The 17,756-nt window shown below is 35.9% G+C and overlaps 1 protein-coding gene across 1 annotated transcript in view; it reads left to right on the top strand.

The window, feature by feature from the left end:
- Window positions 1–3,197: 3,197 nt before the first annotated feature.
- The window catches only part of obst-E (obstructor-E), a 25,671-nt gene continuing 11,112 nt past the window's right edge, over window positions 3,198–17,756 (top strand). The window contains exon 1 of the mRNA XM_067121048.1: window positions 3,198–3,356. Coding sequence (XP_066977149.1) covers window positions 3,317–3,356 — 40 coding nt within the window. The 5' untranslated portion in view covers window positions 3,198–3,316. The remainder of the gene's footprint in view (window positions 3,357–17,756) is intronic.

Genomic DNA, 17,756 nt, shown 5'->3' with positions numbered 1-17,756 from the left:
GAGAGAGAGAGAGAGAGAGAGAGAGAGAGAGAGAGAGAGAGAGAGAGAGCAGGATTTACTCGTAGTAAATGTGCGCTGTTTTCCGATTGCTAAATTATTAGTAATGCTCTTCTTTTTCTTCTCTGGGAATGACTGCAACTAATACCACTTTATGTCTTTGTTTTCTGCTCATGATAGGACCGGACCACAGAGAGAGAGAGAGAGAGAGAGAGAGAGAGAGAGAGAGAGAGAGAGAGAGAGAGAGAGAGAGAGAGACGTTAAGGGAAAGGTAAATGGAAGGTGGTGTTAGGATGTGTTTTGTAATGGACGTCGTGGAGAGAGAGAGAGAGAGAGAGAGAGAGAGAGAGAGAGAGAGAGAGAGAGAGAGAGAGAGGAAGAAGAACAAGACTTCTTCGTAAACAGTCATCTTTTGCAATGCCAAAGACACACTTTTCAAAAGCAACAGAAATGACACAACGAAATAATCAAGGGTCATCATGGATGCAATAGGCTAAAAGTATAACAACGGGAAAATGCAGACTTTTATTATTTCCGGTAATTATTGTGAAATATATATGTCAATAACATCATCATTTCGATCATCAGCATCAACAATGACTTTTGCTATTTTATCATATTTTTCAACATTATCGAAAATCAGGTCTCAAAAATTTTCCTACTTGACGCTTTTTATAACAGTTATATATCTCATCATTTTAATGTGCATCTGAGGTTGATTTCATACGGGTTCGTCCTTCCAGAAAGTGTGGGACTTTTCCTACAAAGAAAATTACGGCTTAGTCGGATGATCTCATTCAGGTTACCAGAAATACGGGGTGGGCTGCACCGTGGTCTTCCCAGCTGATTTAGATGATTTCATGCTTGGAAGATAACTGTCTGTAATAACTGCTCGCTGTTTATTTTTAGGATCCATGTAGCCTAAGAAAATTACATAACAAGCTTCAGAATCGCTTGCAGCATTGCTACTTAGGGCTATCAAGACTGTCGTTTTCTGTTATCATTCAGTAACTTGCACATTTCTTTTTTTGAAAGCATACCGATTCTTCAAGCATAATCACCATCAAAATCGCCAAGTACCGCTTTCACTTATCAGTTGTTGTTCTGGCCTGGCTATTAAACGGTTTTATTTACCCATTTATCAATATTTCAAACGTTTATCCTTAATCAGAATGATATATATATGTCCGATCTTTACCTCATGATTATGGACATATTTTAGCCACCGTTAAATATTTTTTGTATGAGGTAATTGAGAGAGAGAGATTGGATGAGGTAATTGAGAGAGAGAGAGAGAGAGAGAGAGAGAGAGAGAGAGAGAGAGAGAGAGAGAGAGAGAGAGAGAGAATTGAACTGAATTGGATTTAGAATTTAGGCCAAAGGCCAAGCACTGGGACCTATGAGGTCATTCAGCGCTGAAACGGAAATTGACAGTAAGAGGTTTGAAAGGTGTAACAGTAGGAAAACCTCAAAGCAGTTGCACTATGAATCAATTGTTAGGAGAGGGTGGAGAGTAAGATGGAAGAAAGAGAATATGAAAAGAGGTACAGGTAAAAGGAACAAGAGGGTTGCAGAAAGGGGCCGAAGGCACGTTGCAAAGAAAAGAACCTTAAGTAATGCCTACAGTGCAGAGAGAGAGAGAGAGACAGAGAAAGAGAGAGAGAGAGCAATGGCTTTATCAGGAACTTCCTCTATGTAAGTTTTCTCAAACCAAGTAAACAGAAGACCTAAAAGTTAACCTCTTCATATTTATCCCCATAAAAGCATTCAAGCAAAACCGCGATGTTATTTCCGCGATTCGAAATAGAATTTGAGTTTCCATTTTCTAAGATTGAGGTCGTTTGAGAAACACGAAGCAGCGCCGTAATTGCAATGTCTTTCGAAGATTCGGTTAGATTTATCTTCATGTACATCGATTTTCAATTATAGATTGCATCACTGATCTGTACCTCAATTATCTTCACACATCGTTAATATCTTATTATCTTCAAAGCTGCTCAGCTTTAATGATACTTTTCTTCTTCGTGATGTTTTCTGCAGTAAAGGATGTTTGCAAAAGTTTTACCAGTTTGTTTACATGATTTATATTGTTTCGCAATGCACGATATGTATTTGTATTTGTAAGTTGGCTGTATATAATTTAACGTATGCACGTTTGTTTTTTGAAGGTGGAAAGAGAACGACATAACATAACTGTACAAAATATTTTAATTTTCCTCTGTCATACACACACACACACACACACACATATATATATATATATATATATATATATATATATATATATATATATATATATATATACATACATACACACACACACACACACGCAGTATATATATGAGTACACACACACATATATATAAATATAAGGATAATAATAAATGTTTAATATCGAATTCATTATACTTTTTGGAATAACTTACACCTAAAGGGAATTATAACTGAGAAGTGCTTCTACCCCTGCCAGAATTCGAACATGGGCCTTTGGTTTAGATACAGTGATGAACTGACTTAGGCTATCAAGTTAGGTGACTTAGGTGACTTAGGCTATCACTTGATAGCCGAACGGTCATACTCACTGTTTAACGTTGCTTCTAAAACAGACCATGGTTCGAATCCTGGCCGGGATGGAAGCACTTATTAGTACCATTCCCCTTGGGTGTAAGTTATTCTTAGGTATAACGACTTCAATATTAAACAGCATTTGTGGCCTATCATTTGTGAATAAAATTCACACACACAAACACACACACATACATACACACACACACACATATATATATATATACTATATATATATATATATATATATATATATATATATATATATATATATATATATATATATATATATATATATAGATAGATAGATAGAGAGAGAGAGAGAGAGAGAGAGAGAGAGAGAGGGTATTCTACGGTTTAATTTTTTCGGTCCCTTGAATGTCATCGACTGCCCACCCACGCCAAGTATATCGAACCTCACGAGAAGCCTTGAATAGGTAATCACCTGTTACCTAGTTTCCCCCACCTGGGCTGACCTAGTCCAAGTACTTGTCCTGCACTCTGACTCCCTTCTCTCTCTCTCTCTCTCTCTCTCTCTCTCTCTCTCTCTCTCTCTCTCTCTCTCCTACATGTCTAATCCGCCCCCAACCACAATCTAATCCCCCATCCATGAAGCCACCCTTTCCATTTCCTGCCCCATCTCCTTGTCAGGGGGTAAAACTGCTGCCGCCTCGAAGGATGGGCTGAAGTAGAGATCCTACAGAAGAGCCGTTTCAGTTGTTCTCCGACCACCGAGCTGTGCGCAACCCGCAACATGAGGACTCTGGTGTACTTATTGGCTGGCCTGGCCGTCGGTAAGTATTCATTTACCTGTCACTGTACTGGGTTGTCTGTTCGTGACGTCATTCCGTCGGAATAGCGTTGCACATTTTTCCCGCGAATGAATGGAGGATGATTCAGTTGGTTCCGTCAAGTAGTGGGCCTAGCGAAACTAAACGAATTTACATTTGGGGGTCCTCTCTAACGTCTATGAATTGTAAATGACCGTGTCTGGACGTTCAAGGATATTCCAGTGTGTGGTTCTTCTACTGGACAGAGCAAATGAAACAGGGTGTTGAAATGAAAGGGAAAGTAATTATTCGCTTCGTAAACTCATCTCTATTTTGTTGTAATACTGCTTACAAAGAAGTCATTTACTTTTGGACTTTGTTTAATAAAAATAGACATTTAAAGAAACATTCAGGACATGAAAAGTCAATACAGATTTACTGCTATAAAGAAAATATGGAATATGAGAGTTAGTATGTTGAAAATTGTTCATATGGAGGAGAAAGGTGTATGTCAGAGTCGTGGAAAGTGAGAGTGAGGCGCGATAGACTACCCTTCGCCCTCCTTACCCAGAACCGCGCCAGACTCCCTTCTAATTCTCACATACCCTCGTACAACAGCGGCTTGTTGAAAAGAAGGGAGTCCGTGCTGGCATAAGGCCTAATCTAACAACGGCAACCTCTTACAGGTTATATTCTTAGAAACCGTATAAGTTATTGATGTTCAGGCAAACCGTTATTAAAACGCAGAGTGAATCTCTTTATGCCCTGTAAATAGAAGTCAATGATATTATTGCAATGAATTAGTATGTGCTCAGTTTATGACGTTGCAGTAACGGTGATTAGTCTGTGGTAACTGTAATGTTTAAATAGAAGATGGATAATAATCCCATTTTTTTTACCTAATTTAGTAAGCCATCTTCCGGAATAATTACAAACCACATTTTAAGTTATTTAAATCGCTGACGATCATAATTAAAAGCAAAATAAAGAAAAGTACATTCCCTCCGCACAGAGCGATGTCAGAGGAAGCAAAAAAAAAAAAAAGCCATGAGACGAAAAAGCAGGAAGATGCGAAGACGCCTCCAAATGAGGAGCAGAAAGCGTAACCCATTTTTTAATCCTCAGGCTCCAGATGAAAAATGGATGATATATACCTCCCGACCTCTCGCCTCCCGCCACAGCCCGATGTACAAAAGTCTCTTCATGAATGGAGTACAACAGCTGAAAGTGAAAGGAAGGAAGAAAGGAGTTTAAAGGATCGCAAAAAAAAAAAAAAAGAAATCCTCGCATAGTTGGAGCGTGATCTGAAAGTGGAGTGTTTGTTGAGACGAATGAAAGTGAATCCATACAGATAGACAGACAGACTTGTCAACTTGCAACTTCATGCAGACACGCTTAGAAAACCGTTTGCATGATCTTGTACTCGCCACCGGCCTTTGTGTGTGTGTGTGTGTGTGTGTGCGTGTGTGTGTGTGTGTGTAAGGAGACCGAGACAGGTATAACTGCCTAAAGCAGGCTATTACTGCGAGAAAGGTGTGCTAAAATGAGCTGCTGTTTTAAAGGGTGATGAACGTGCTTCTCAAAAAAAAAAATATATATATAAATATATATATTATATATATATATATATATATATATATATATATATTATATTATATATATATATATATATATATATATATATATATATATTGTATATATATATATAACCAAATAAATAAATGAAAAAGAAATAGAAAAGGCTGGTCAGATGGTCCAGTTAATAAAAAAAAAAAAAGGCAAAGAATCTGGAAGTGAATGGAGTTGTTCCAAGTAATTAAACCTAAACATACTAATTCTTAGAGACATATTGAAAAACTCATACATATTCAGTCAGTAAAACGACAAAAAGCTTGTTAGGTTGAAAATACATTTGCAGATGGTACTTTAATCTAGAAAGTTTTACAAAACACGCTTTGAATGCAAAAACGAATGCTTCCTTTTTTGTGCTAGTGTTTCGTAAGGCGATAAAAGAAGCCGCTGTGACATGAGAGAGAGAGAGAGAGAGAGAGAGAGAGAGAGAGAGAGAGAGAGAGAGAGAGAGAGAGAGAGAGAGAGAGATGAGTTGATCCAGGAATATCCAGCATACCGGCACAAATATCCTCCGGAAGAGAGTTCTTTATTGAAGTTCAAAACGAGAAATTTATATGCATTCTTTTCTATTGCCTTTAGGTATATCAAGTTTGAAGAAAATCTATTTAGGAGATATATTCAACAAGTAAAAATGCGCCGAAATTTCTCCGGCGCAACCGAGTTTTTTTTATACAGCCTCTACAGCGTATAATCAAGGCCACCGAAAATAGATTTATCTTTCGGTGGTCTCGGTACAAGGCTGTATGAGCCGCGGTCCATAAAACTTTAAGCACGGCCCGGTGGTGGCCTATCCCATATCATTAAGAAGCACGATTATGGGTAACTTTAATCTTAGATAAAATAAAAACTACTGAGGCTAGAGGGCTGCAATTTGGTATGTTTGATGATTGGGGGATGGATGATCAACATACCAATTTGCAGTCCTCTAGCCTCAGGAGTTTTCAAGATCTGAGGGCGGACAGAATAAAGTGCGGACGGACAAACAAAGCTGGCACAATAGTTTTCTTTTACAGAAAACTAAAAATAACATTAATAGTTAGCAGTATTTAAAAATAACATCAATAGTTGACTTAATAGCTTGGAAAATATACTAGCTCTGTAACAGAGACTCTGAGAAAGACCGTAATCTGATCTAGTAAATAATACAGAAACAACTTTCCTCGAAACACAATACAGGTTACAGCACGACGCAGCTAATTGCGCCAGGGCGACAAGTTTTTTTTTTTTTTTTGCCCAGCGGGTTTTTTTCATTATTGTTTTTATGCATTTGCGTGCATGTATGTGAGCATTCATGGTGTTTTCTTTGATTAGCAACCAATGTTACAGTCTCATTTATGAATAATTTATTAATGATATGCAATCTACAATAAAGTAACATTTATTTTACACGTTTGTGCAGTATATACAAATTTACAAGTTATCGCAGATTCTTCATTCCTTACAAATTCGTCCATGGTGCAGTAATTATCCGTTTGAATCATAAATTGTATGAACACTGGAATCGCTTCTGACGCAGTTAGTAAACTATCAAAATGCAAAAACAAGAGTAAAAGTAACATTAATATCGTTACCGCACGTTACAGAGTTGCAAGATTATAGCTAAGTTTCCTTGTAGACTTTCCCAAATCGCATTTAGTGAAAACTGTTCTCTAGATCCCTTAATTGCAATCCTAAGACCATCGAACTACGGCCTCACTGGCGTTCAGTTCAGTGTGTGTAGGAATTCCTGGTCTTCAGTGTGAATTTCCTAACCCAAAGGGTTCACAACCTCTTCAGAAACGTCTTTATCCTCAAGTATAGTGTAGTAAGGTCCTTTTTATGCGTTTTATGCCCGCTATCGCAATAACAGCGAAATCTTGAGTGACGTCAAATAAAATAGACCGAATATAACGAAGAGTATTATTTTCTTTTTAATACAGCTAGATTACCATCTTTTTTTTTTTTAAGCTTGCAATCCCCCCAACCCTTTCCCCTTCTCATTTGCAGCAAATGGTAGATTATTTTCAGAACAAAGTGTTAAGCTATTCCACAAACCTCTAGAACACGTAGAACAGTTGTAAAAACAATGCAATCTAATTCAAATTTTCCGGCTTGTCAGTTTCATATATTACGCATGTCTAAAATCTTTGAATAACTCAATCCTCTCTTTATTCTTCTTCTTCTTCTTCTTCTCCTCTTCTCTTGAAAAGGCTTGGAATGAAAGCTCCCGCTTTTGGAATATGTTTTTTTCTTGCATCAGTAATTAAACCTGGAGAAGTAATGTATTCTTGGTCGAAGAATCAGGTAATATTCAATAATTTATAATAAAATACATTTTCTGATAATTGTATACTTCCCTGTTATTAGTATTATTACCATTATTATTATTACCGATGTTATTATCTTGTTTTAACTTTGCCTTTAAATTGGACCGTCTGATCGGCTATGTCTTCCGAAATTAGCAGATCATAAAGGCATGTCCTTACCTTCTCTGTCAGTGTATCACGACCTAATGAAATTCTTTCAAGTAATGTAAATCCAAACACACTCATATTTTTTTCGATCGGTTAAGCTGATTAAACAACAGAATAATTGAGGATCAAGAGCTAAGTCTGTCCGACGATTACGCTGGTGATATGCATTTATCAAGATGACATTTCTTGTGGAATATAAAATTTTTCCATAGTGCATAATTGTGTACGAAAACCGATACATGTGTATAATATATACGTATAAGTATATATATGTAACTACTTTCATTTAATCGTGAAATAATGTTTGAAATATGTATTGTTTCTTTTAATGATAAATTAGTGGTCTATCGTCAAGTGGAAGAAAAACAAAACAGGTTTACTTGTAACCCCAATAATAATAATAATAATAATAATAATAATAATAATAATAATAATAATAATAATAATAATAATGAGAATTAAAAGTCACTGTAGTGTTAACAATATTTGTGTACAAAGTTAAAATACGGAACGTATCCCTCATCAGTTTCTGAAGGTCTCTCCTTTTCGTTTTTAACTTTGTACATAAATATTTTTAACACTACTGTGGCTTTTAAATTCTCGATATCACAGCCTCGTTACAGGGTCGTCTTGTTTCAATAATAATAATAATAATAATAATAATAAAATTAATAATAATAATATTTATTTTTTGGCGTGAGTAAAATTCCTTGAAAAGGTTATCGAAGACATTATCAGCCCCGAAATTCAGTTTAATCCCTGAACAGTAAAGTGAAAACGGAGAATTATTTGGATCAAGAATACGACAAGAAGGAACAGGGATGATCTCCTTGAACTTTGTTCCAGTTCTCGAAAGTTAAGTGACCAATTCAGAGGGGCACCACGCACACATCAACTAGGATTCTGGCGACAGACAGGCAGACGGAGGCGACTGGAACAGTCACACACGCACGCACACACACACATACATGCAACATTTAAGCAGTTTTTCCTAACAACGGTTGGCTTCAGGCAACACAATTGCCATTGTTATATCCATGTTTTAACTGCTGAATATTGGATGAATCCTGTGAGCAGTGAAATTTCCAAAGCATTAGCCCCTTTACACATACGTATGTATACATACATATATGTATATATACATGCATATGTATTATTTATACATATATATATTATATATACGTATATATTTTATATATATATATATGTATGTATGTATGTATGCATACATGTATATATGCATATAAAAGTAAAGACAAAATCCAGGAAGGAAAGAGAAACAATGGAGTCCTGCACTCCATTGTTTCTCTTTCCTTCGTGGATTTTGTCTTTATTTATATATTCATCACGTTCCATATTTTCGTGATTCAGTATATATATATATATATATATATATATATATATATATATATATATATATATATATATATATATATATATATATATATATATATATATATATATATATATATATATATATATATATATATATATATATTTTTAAGTACGTATGTCTCTTTATATATGTGTGTGTGTGTTTGTGTGTATGTACGTGAATGGGTTGCTGTAGGCGACAAGTGAATAAACTGTATACATAAAGTAGGTTGGTGAAAGCCAGCACCGAATGAATGAATGAGAGGCAAGAATACATGATTAATGAAGCATGATTTCTACGAGACCTGGGTTCCCATTAATAACAAATTTATGAATGGGTATCGGTTGCAGATGTACAAACTTATACAAATGAGAGAAATCACCTGCTTATATCGAAGAAGTCCAGTATCCCGCAAGGGGGTAGTGTGTACTGTAGGCATTACTAAAGGTTGTTTGCAGTGCCCCTTCGGCCCCTAGCTGCAAACCCTTTCATTCCTTTTACTGTACTTCCATTCATATTATCTTTATTTCATCTAGCTATCCACCCTCTCTTAACAGTTATTGCATAGCGCAACTTCGAGGTTTTCCTCCTGTTACACCTTTCAGACCTATCTATTCTCAATTTCCTTTGCAGCGCTAAATGACCTCACAGGTCCCAGTGCTTGGCCTTATGCCTAAACTATACTCAGTTCAGTTCAAGAATTACAGTAAAACACAGATTGATTCGTAGAGAAACTAAATTGTTGTATGGCTGTTTAAATATCTTAAGTTGACGTTACAGAATGAAAAGTCATCGGGGGCTTAAATGCACAAAACGTTAAAACTTCAAATACTTATAATTAGTAAAACGTAACATTAGTCACAACTGGCTTTGCCCTTTCTACAACTCTCTATTTGAGCATTCACCTGTTCTATGATAAGTTGCGTGCGCAAACTTTAAAGAGAATTTGGTTCTTTTCCACTACTTCTTATTCGTCTTGGGAAGACGGAGAATGTGTAAGTAATTTTTTTTCTGTAACAAGGAAAATGGTCATGAATTCTTGCTCGAAACAAAACTCAGATTTTTAAATGGTAGATGATTTCTACAGAGAAGTGCTCATATTGATTTATTCATTACTGTTTTGCGTATAAGTTTTACAAGGAAGCCCATTCATACAAAAAAGCGAAATGTAATAACTTATATATATATATATATATATATATATATATATATATATATATATATATATATATATATATATATATATATATATATATATATATATATATATATATATATGTATGTATATATACATTTTATATATATAAATATATAATATATATATATACATATACATATATATATATGTATGTATATATATACAGATATATATATATATATATATATATATATATATATATATATATATATATATATATATATATATATATATATATATATATATATATAATACTTGTGAAAAGAGCAAATGAAAGTCTAAGTAACTCAACCAGTACGGGGCTACGAAATTCGTTATGGAATACCACGCCTCGTTACACCCTTCCAGTCAAATGGACCTCCGGAGGTCTTCTAGGGCCTTATGCCGCTGCCCACCCACGCTTTAGCGGTATTTCCATTACACCATCATCCCTTGAGTGCTGAAACCTTCCAGATCACCCGTCAACTTTCCCGTCGAGGTTCCCTTCGTTCCGCGGCCGACATTCCTATAACTGTATATCTGGGAGAACGAAAGTGAAAGCGAGAGAGAGAGAGAGAGAGAGAGAGAGAGAGAGAGAGAGAGAGAGAGAGAGAGAGAGAGAGAGAGACGTTAGTTGAGCTTGGAGTGACCTGGGCTAAATCGTGGTATATTTTTGTCCTTAAAGTTTGCTTTATTACCTTGGGGGTTAAATAATACCTGTTTGTTGACATACTCTTAACAGTATTGCACAGGCTGAAAGATATATGTTCTGTTTTCATATTACAAAGGTAAATGGTTGAATAAATTGTGGCTCAGTTAAGACGCATACAAAAAGATAATATTATTGCAGTCAGTCAGTGTGTAGAAGGAATATTTAAAACGTATTTTACATTCACTGGCTTGATCGAGGCCTTATATCTGCAACAACCTTTCAATTTGCTTTTACACTTTAAATTCACCTCTGTGAGATATTGATTTAATTTCATTACTGATAGTCTTTGCTTCCTCTGTAGCATCCTCACCAAACAATGACTTTTCCAGCCACTTCCCTGGAAGGTTTCTTCGTAAGGTTCCTGTCATGAGCGACGCGTGGGGAAAATGATACGTTTCTTACCTGTAATTGTTACGCCGACAGACAATCGTTGAAGCTCATTTGCGTTCTCGTGTTTTTGTTTGATTGTTTGTCTGTGTTCCTGTCTTCCTGTCTGTCCCTTTGTTTGTCTGTATTCCTGTCTTCCTATCTGTCCCTTTGTTTGTCTGTATTCCTGTCTTCCTATCTGTCCCTTTGTTTGTCTGTATTCCTGTCCTCCTATCTGTCCCTTTGTTTGTCTGTATTTCTGTCTTCCTATCTGTCCCTTTGTTTGTCTGTATTCCTGTCTTCCTGTCTGTCCCTTTGTTTGTCTGCATTCCTGTCTTCCTACTGTCCCTTTGTTTGTCTGTATTCCTGTCTTCCTATCTGTCCATTTGTTTGTCTGTATTCCTGTCTTCCTATCAGTCCCTTTGTTTTTCTGTATTCCTGTCTTCCTATCAGTCCTTTGTGTGTCTGTATTCCTGTCTTCCTATCAGTCCTTTGTGTGTCTGTATTCCTGTCTTCAGTATCTGTCCCTTACCAGGTAGGAAGACTCACAGAGGAGAAACAAATGCATGTAGATACTATTTGTTTTGTGAAGTACTACCTTTACAGCGCAAACAAGATCGTCATTAGAAAGCAAAGCACCAATGGAACCTGACCTAGTAGTCAGGGCAATGTTCTCTGACAACGCGATCACTGAATACTTGAAGGTTAACTGAGGAGAAATCTCTGAGGAGAGTAGCCGATTGATGGGACGGGGGTTGAGGAGTTGAGGGAGTAGTTTGCGAGCCAGGAGATGTGTTAGTAATCACGTCTAGACATCAGTGGGACTCTGCCAAACGTCATACGAAGATGGATTGTGAGATTGTCTTGGCCGGGTCTGTGATTTATTGGCCGGGATGATTTCTTCAACTGGCTGTAATTTTCTGCGATTTTCTTTCGTCAGGATACTTTTTATAATACTAGTAATAGCACAAAACCAAGAAGAGTAATGAACGTAATGATAATGTGAAAAAAGTTATGATAATGATATAATAATATTGAAAATAAATTCGTTAATTAAGAAAATATCAGAAACTAATGGTTATGCGATTTTAAATGCACAATCATTTTGCAGAATAGTTTAGAAATTAGCTTGGCCGTTATTAACTCTTGGGTTACGCAAGTTGTATGAAGTGGGCAACATGTGCTTCTGCTATTTTCATCTAATTGCAATCTTATATTGTAGCGCTCAAAAATCTAGGCAAGAATTTTTAAATATTAAACATAAATTAACTGATGACTATCTGGAAATCTCGTTCTCTTCGCGACCTTGCAGAGCGAAGGCTAAAACAAATTCACTCACTTGTCCCTTCGTTTCTTTTAAGTTAGGGCGGATGCTTTCTCGTCATACTTTTACTGAATCCCCACACCCACCCACCTACTCATCCACGCACGCACACATACACACACACACACACACACACACACACACCTCAACTTCATACGCCCACACACACAATTACCCATATACGCACGGATATTTATGCATACACACATGCGTTACCATTACATATATATACATACGTGTATTATTTACTTACACTAAAGCATACTCGCATCTGTATTATCTTCACTCAAGGTCCAAAAAGAAACCCTTGCCTTCACCTACGTACTATAACGCTCACGTATGCACACAAACATTAATCTTCCTTACTCAAGCACATGTATATTTACCAAACATATATAAACAAATTACCGTTCTGTTCTTCTATCCAAGCCCGACACACACACACACACACACACACACACATTCCTCTATTAACTCCCGCTACCCACATGAACCCTTACATTTACATGCGCCCACTTAAATTAGCTTCTGCATACAGACACTCCTATATTTACACCTTCCCCCCAACACTTACGTGCTAAACCAAGGCCTTCTTCCTCCTCCATCTGGCTGCTGCCCTCAAACACTCTTCTGACATTCACACCAATGACTGAACTTCGCCCTCCAACCACCAAGGCTCCGCAATCTCTGGAGGAAAAAAAAAAAAAAGGTCAGGGAAAGGGGTATGCGATTTAGTCCCGAGTTCGGAAAACGCCTCCAAGAGCTCGAAAGTCCAAAGGTTGAGCGTGAGGCGGCTCTCGCCTTTGTTTCTTTGGCTTTTGTGGATTCTGCAAAATACTTTCTTATTGTTTCTTAACCTGTCTTGCCTTTCGTGATATTTCTGTAGTTCTTTAATACTACAAAATGTTTAAGGAAAATACGAACGTAATCTTTTTAAAAATCGTGAAAGTTTGTTCCGTAATATTTCACTGAAGTCTGCCCTTTAAGAAAAATTTCTCTTCCAAGAAGGGAATAAAACTGACCCATATATAGAACTGTCCACTCGCTGTCTTTACCCACAAAACATACCGCGGTTCGTTCATTAGCGCTATTTATCAAGCCAGCAGTTATTTTTTTATTTCCCGGAGAAAAATCGATATTCATTCTTCATAAGACAGGGATGCAAAAGCATTGTGAAACCGCTGCTTAAAGTTGAAAAGTCATAATGGCGTAATGTTAAGAGGAGCTGAAGATGAAATGTGTTAAAAATCCTTCAGGCTATTTACGAGTTGACCGCAGACCGGTCTTTAACCATTGCATCATTTGTGGTAATGATTCCCTTGAATCGGTGATAATTATAGCGAGTTTCTTATAATGTTTCTAAATGTTCTTGCTGGGTTTTTTTTAAGGCACACGTAATAGAGATGAATAAGATAGGCCAGGCGTAAACACTAGAATGGGTTTAGCATTGTAAAGCTTGCATGACTGCAAGTAGAATATAGTGAATATTTCCTTAGTGTTGAAATCTATAGCTCATATCCTATACTTTTAGGGAGCAGTTCATTGTATATTACGAGAGAGAGAGAGAGAGAGAGAGAGAGAGAGAGAGAGAGAGAGAGGTTCCTTCGCCTATGTAGCAAATCATTTCTCGTGCAGACTCATGCACAGTGCCAGAGTGCACGAGATAAGATACAAATATTTTACTTTGGTCAAAAGAGCCGAGGGCCAAGTGCTCTCCCAAGTAGTAAAATATAAAAACAGGAAATAAATGAGCAAATAGAGAATCTAGGGCAAACTGATACTAAGTAATAGCTAGTATTAAGCGAAAGTGTTGTTTGGGTATATATTAAAAGGTAAATTTTTGTGGAATGCTCGGTTTATCCTGATTTGTACTAGCATTAAAGAATTACTGAAATAATAGCAGTGTATTCCGCAGATCTATTAAGGACTTTTAACCAGTATACCCGAGCGGATAACACTGAGGTTAAAATAAAACGCTTTAAAACTGATAGCACGTGAGAATGACAGAAGCCAATGATGAAGTGAAAACACATGATCCCATTTCAAAGTGCCTACTGAAACGGGACACGGTCGCCTTACAAAGCATCTCACAAAGCTTGTTGCAGAACCCAATAAAAGGACTGTTAAGAAAAAGAACCTTATAATTCGCCCTATAAGCCAATTCGCCTTTGACATTCTAAACCGCTCTGTTCGTTACCTCACTTTCCAGTAGGTCAAGGCTTTTGGAGACGGTACGAAGGAAGACGTGCGATCATTATTATGGCATTAAACATTTCTTAGAAATCGATGGGGTTCGCAATATGCGGGGATTTCAAAAGGGAGGCTTAATTTAGTATATCGTTATGCTTGAAATTCGAGGTCTCAGCGTCTGTCTACGATGCTGATCGAATGAACAATTATTACAGTTCAAGTTTGTTTATGTAAATGGGTTCTCTCTCTCTCTCTCTCTCTCTCTCTCTCTCTCTCTCTCTCTCTCTCTCTCTCTCTGTCGCTGGTTTTAGCTTAAAAATAACAAACCTTAACACTGCCGAAGTAAATACGGTGTATCAAGACTACATGTGGTCGATGGCAGCGGATCTTTTGGTAAGATAAGTACCATTATTCTTAGGTTTCACTTCTAGGTGCTGGCTTCCGTACGTATTCACAGACGAAAACGTACATCTACGAAAATTTTATATTATTCACACACACACACACACACACACACACACACACACACACACACACACACACACATATATATATATATATATATATATATATATATATATATATATATATATATATATATATATATATATTGTTGTTTCAATGCCCAGCCAAAGAAACCTACACAGGTCAAGTCACTTCTTTTGTTTCTTTCTTAGAATTTAACATGTATGTATATATATATATATATATATATATATATATATATATATATATATATATATATATATATATATATTTATGTGTATGTGTGTATGTATGTATGTTTGTATATATACATACACACACACTAACCTGCATTTTTGCATTGAAAACTACGTTCTGTAAATATATACATGGTAGGTGTAATATATTTTACAAATGAATACAAATTTGATACATTCACAATTGAGAAGACATTAAATCTTCTGGGAAATCTAAATAGTTTTCAGAGGCACAATTTACTCACTGACTCTTTTGTATTATTTTTTCGTGACCTATTTAAACATAAAGTGCATCGGTTTTTAATCCACGTCTCACATATCTCTTTTTAGTGCAAGCGCTGAATGACCCTTTATCAAGAAGGGGTCAAGCAAGAACCTTTCATTCGGTCAAGTCTTCAACCAAGGTCAATGTGAGACATGTTTTGATATAAAAAAAAATCAGTTTTCTTAAACCTGTTTAGGTATGAGTTTGGTCTTTTTCCTATTGATACCTGACTTACAAAAAATATATATAAATAAATAAAAGAAATGACTGGGAAACTTTGCATATCAATAATTGCATTGGCGAACGTAAAGATAACAAACCATTGTGCTTTCCTCTTGCGAGTACATAAGAATGTTACCATCAGTCCATCGATTAGTTTCGGGTTGGTATATTTATTTGGAATGAATTAATTCAAAGAGAGAAATGCCAAGGGGCATGGAACCACACCCAAAAACGCAATGAAAATTAGGAGAAACTTTCATCCAGCCGATGGAATGGCCCACTCCTTAATAGAAGGATTTTGGTAAATGCGATTACTATCTAGTTTTTTTATGCATCTGGTTTGGTGACGTTTTGTTTGATCAGATGGAATCAAACAAAACTGTTTAGGGAATACCTTCTTTATTTTTTTTTTTTTTAAAGAATATCGGAACAATTGTTCCTAGAAGTGCCTTCTTAAAGGACTAAGATGTAGAAATGACCTCTTTTTATTTGTTATATATATAAATATATATGTATATATATACATATATATGTGTATATATGTAGATATATATGTATATATATGTACATATATATGCATATGAATATATATATATATATATATATATATATATATATATATATATATATATATATATATATATATATATATATATATATATATATATATATATATATATTATCTAGAGCAAGGTCTAGTAAACGAGATCACCAGCCGATTATCATAAACTTGCGTTTGGCCAAACTTAAATCAGGGCCGTCAGCTGGAAACGTATGATATACCAAAGAGAGAGAGAGAGAGAGAGAGAGAGAGAGCGAGAGAGAGAGAGAGAGAGAATTTGCTGCCCAGATGACCGCCAGACCGTCCCAGTGTACCGGTCACTGGTCGTTCCATATATGGCCCGCTCTCGTGCCGTTTTCAATTGTTGTACCCTATTAAGTATTGCGCCAAGCCTTCGTAATTATTCTCCTATTTCTTTTTCACTTGAACATTTATATTTATATATATATATATATATATATATATATATATATATATATATATATATATATTCATATATATATAATATATATTTATATATACAGTATATATATATACTGTATATATATATATATATATATATATATATATATATATATATATATATATATATATATATATATAAATTCTTGGAGTTAGTTTTGTGATGTGAAGGACGGAGGAAGATAGGCTGTTAGAATGAGTAGATAATATGAGGGGGTTAGACGGGAAATGGAGAAGACTGTGAGTGTTGGATAAAGGGCTAAAGAAAAGGAAGAGCCCAAATGTTCAGGGGGCGCTTGAGCGCATGTAGGATATGAGGGGGGGGGTTATGTCTCAGTGTTTGTGCTGGATGATGTGAGGTTGGGGGTCTGAGAATTCAACGTACCACTGATGAGACTTTTAGGTAGGTTTATGTACCTCGAATGTTGCGGTGGTTTATGCACAGGGGGTTTATCTGCGATTTTGCAGTTAACATATGAATATGACATTGACCATTATTTTGTTTCTTCTATGGAACTACCCCTTTTAAGTGAAACGGCTGTATGTTAAAATTTAATACACCATATTACGCAGTATTCATATATGTGTATGACTGCATACATATATCGCACGACTATGTTAATTTTGTCTATCCTTTATATATATGTGTGTGTGTAAGTGTGTAAAGAGTGTATAAATTATTTTGTCTTTCCCCTGTTTATTCACTTTAATTATTTTGATTATCCGGAGAAAGTGAAATTGGGTTGGAAATTCTGTTTGATTCTGATATGCAGAAACAATACTGAGATTGAATACTGAGATTAAGTTAGAATCAACGTTTAATGGTTCCTCATCTTTAAGCGATGATGGAGGTCATCTGACGATGTAGATAAAGATGTTGCACGCAAAGTGTTCAACAGTTTCCGGCAAAGGATCAGAATAAGCTCAACTCTCCGCTTCAGACCAATGGACTGAAGTTCCGA

This window comes from Macrobrachium rosenbergii, chromosome 19 (assembly GCF_040412425.1).
Source record: "Macrobrachium rosenbergii isolate ZJJX-2024 chromosome 19, ASM4041242v1, whole genome shotgun sequence".
NCBI lineage: Eukaryota > Metazoa > Arthropoda > Malacostraca > Decapoda > Palaemonidae > Macrobrachium > Macrobrachium rosenbergii.
This window is presented reverse-complemented; position numbering and strand designations above follow the sequence as displayed.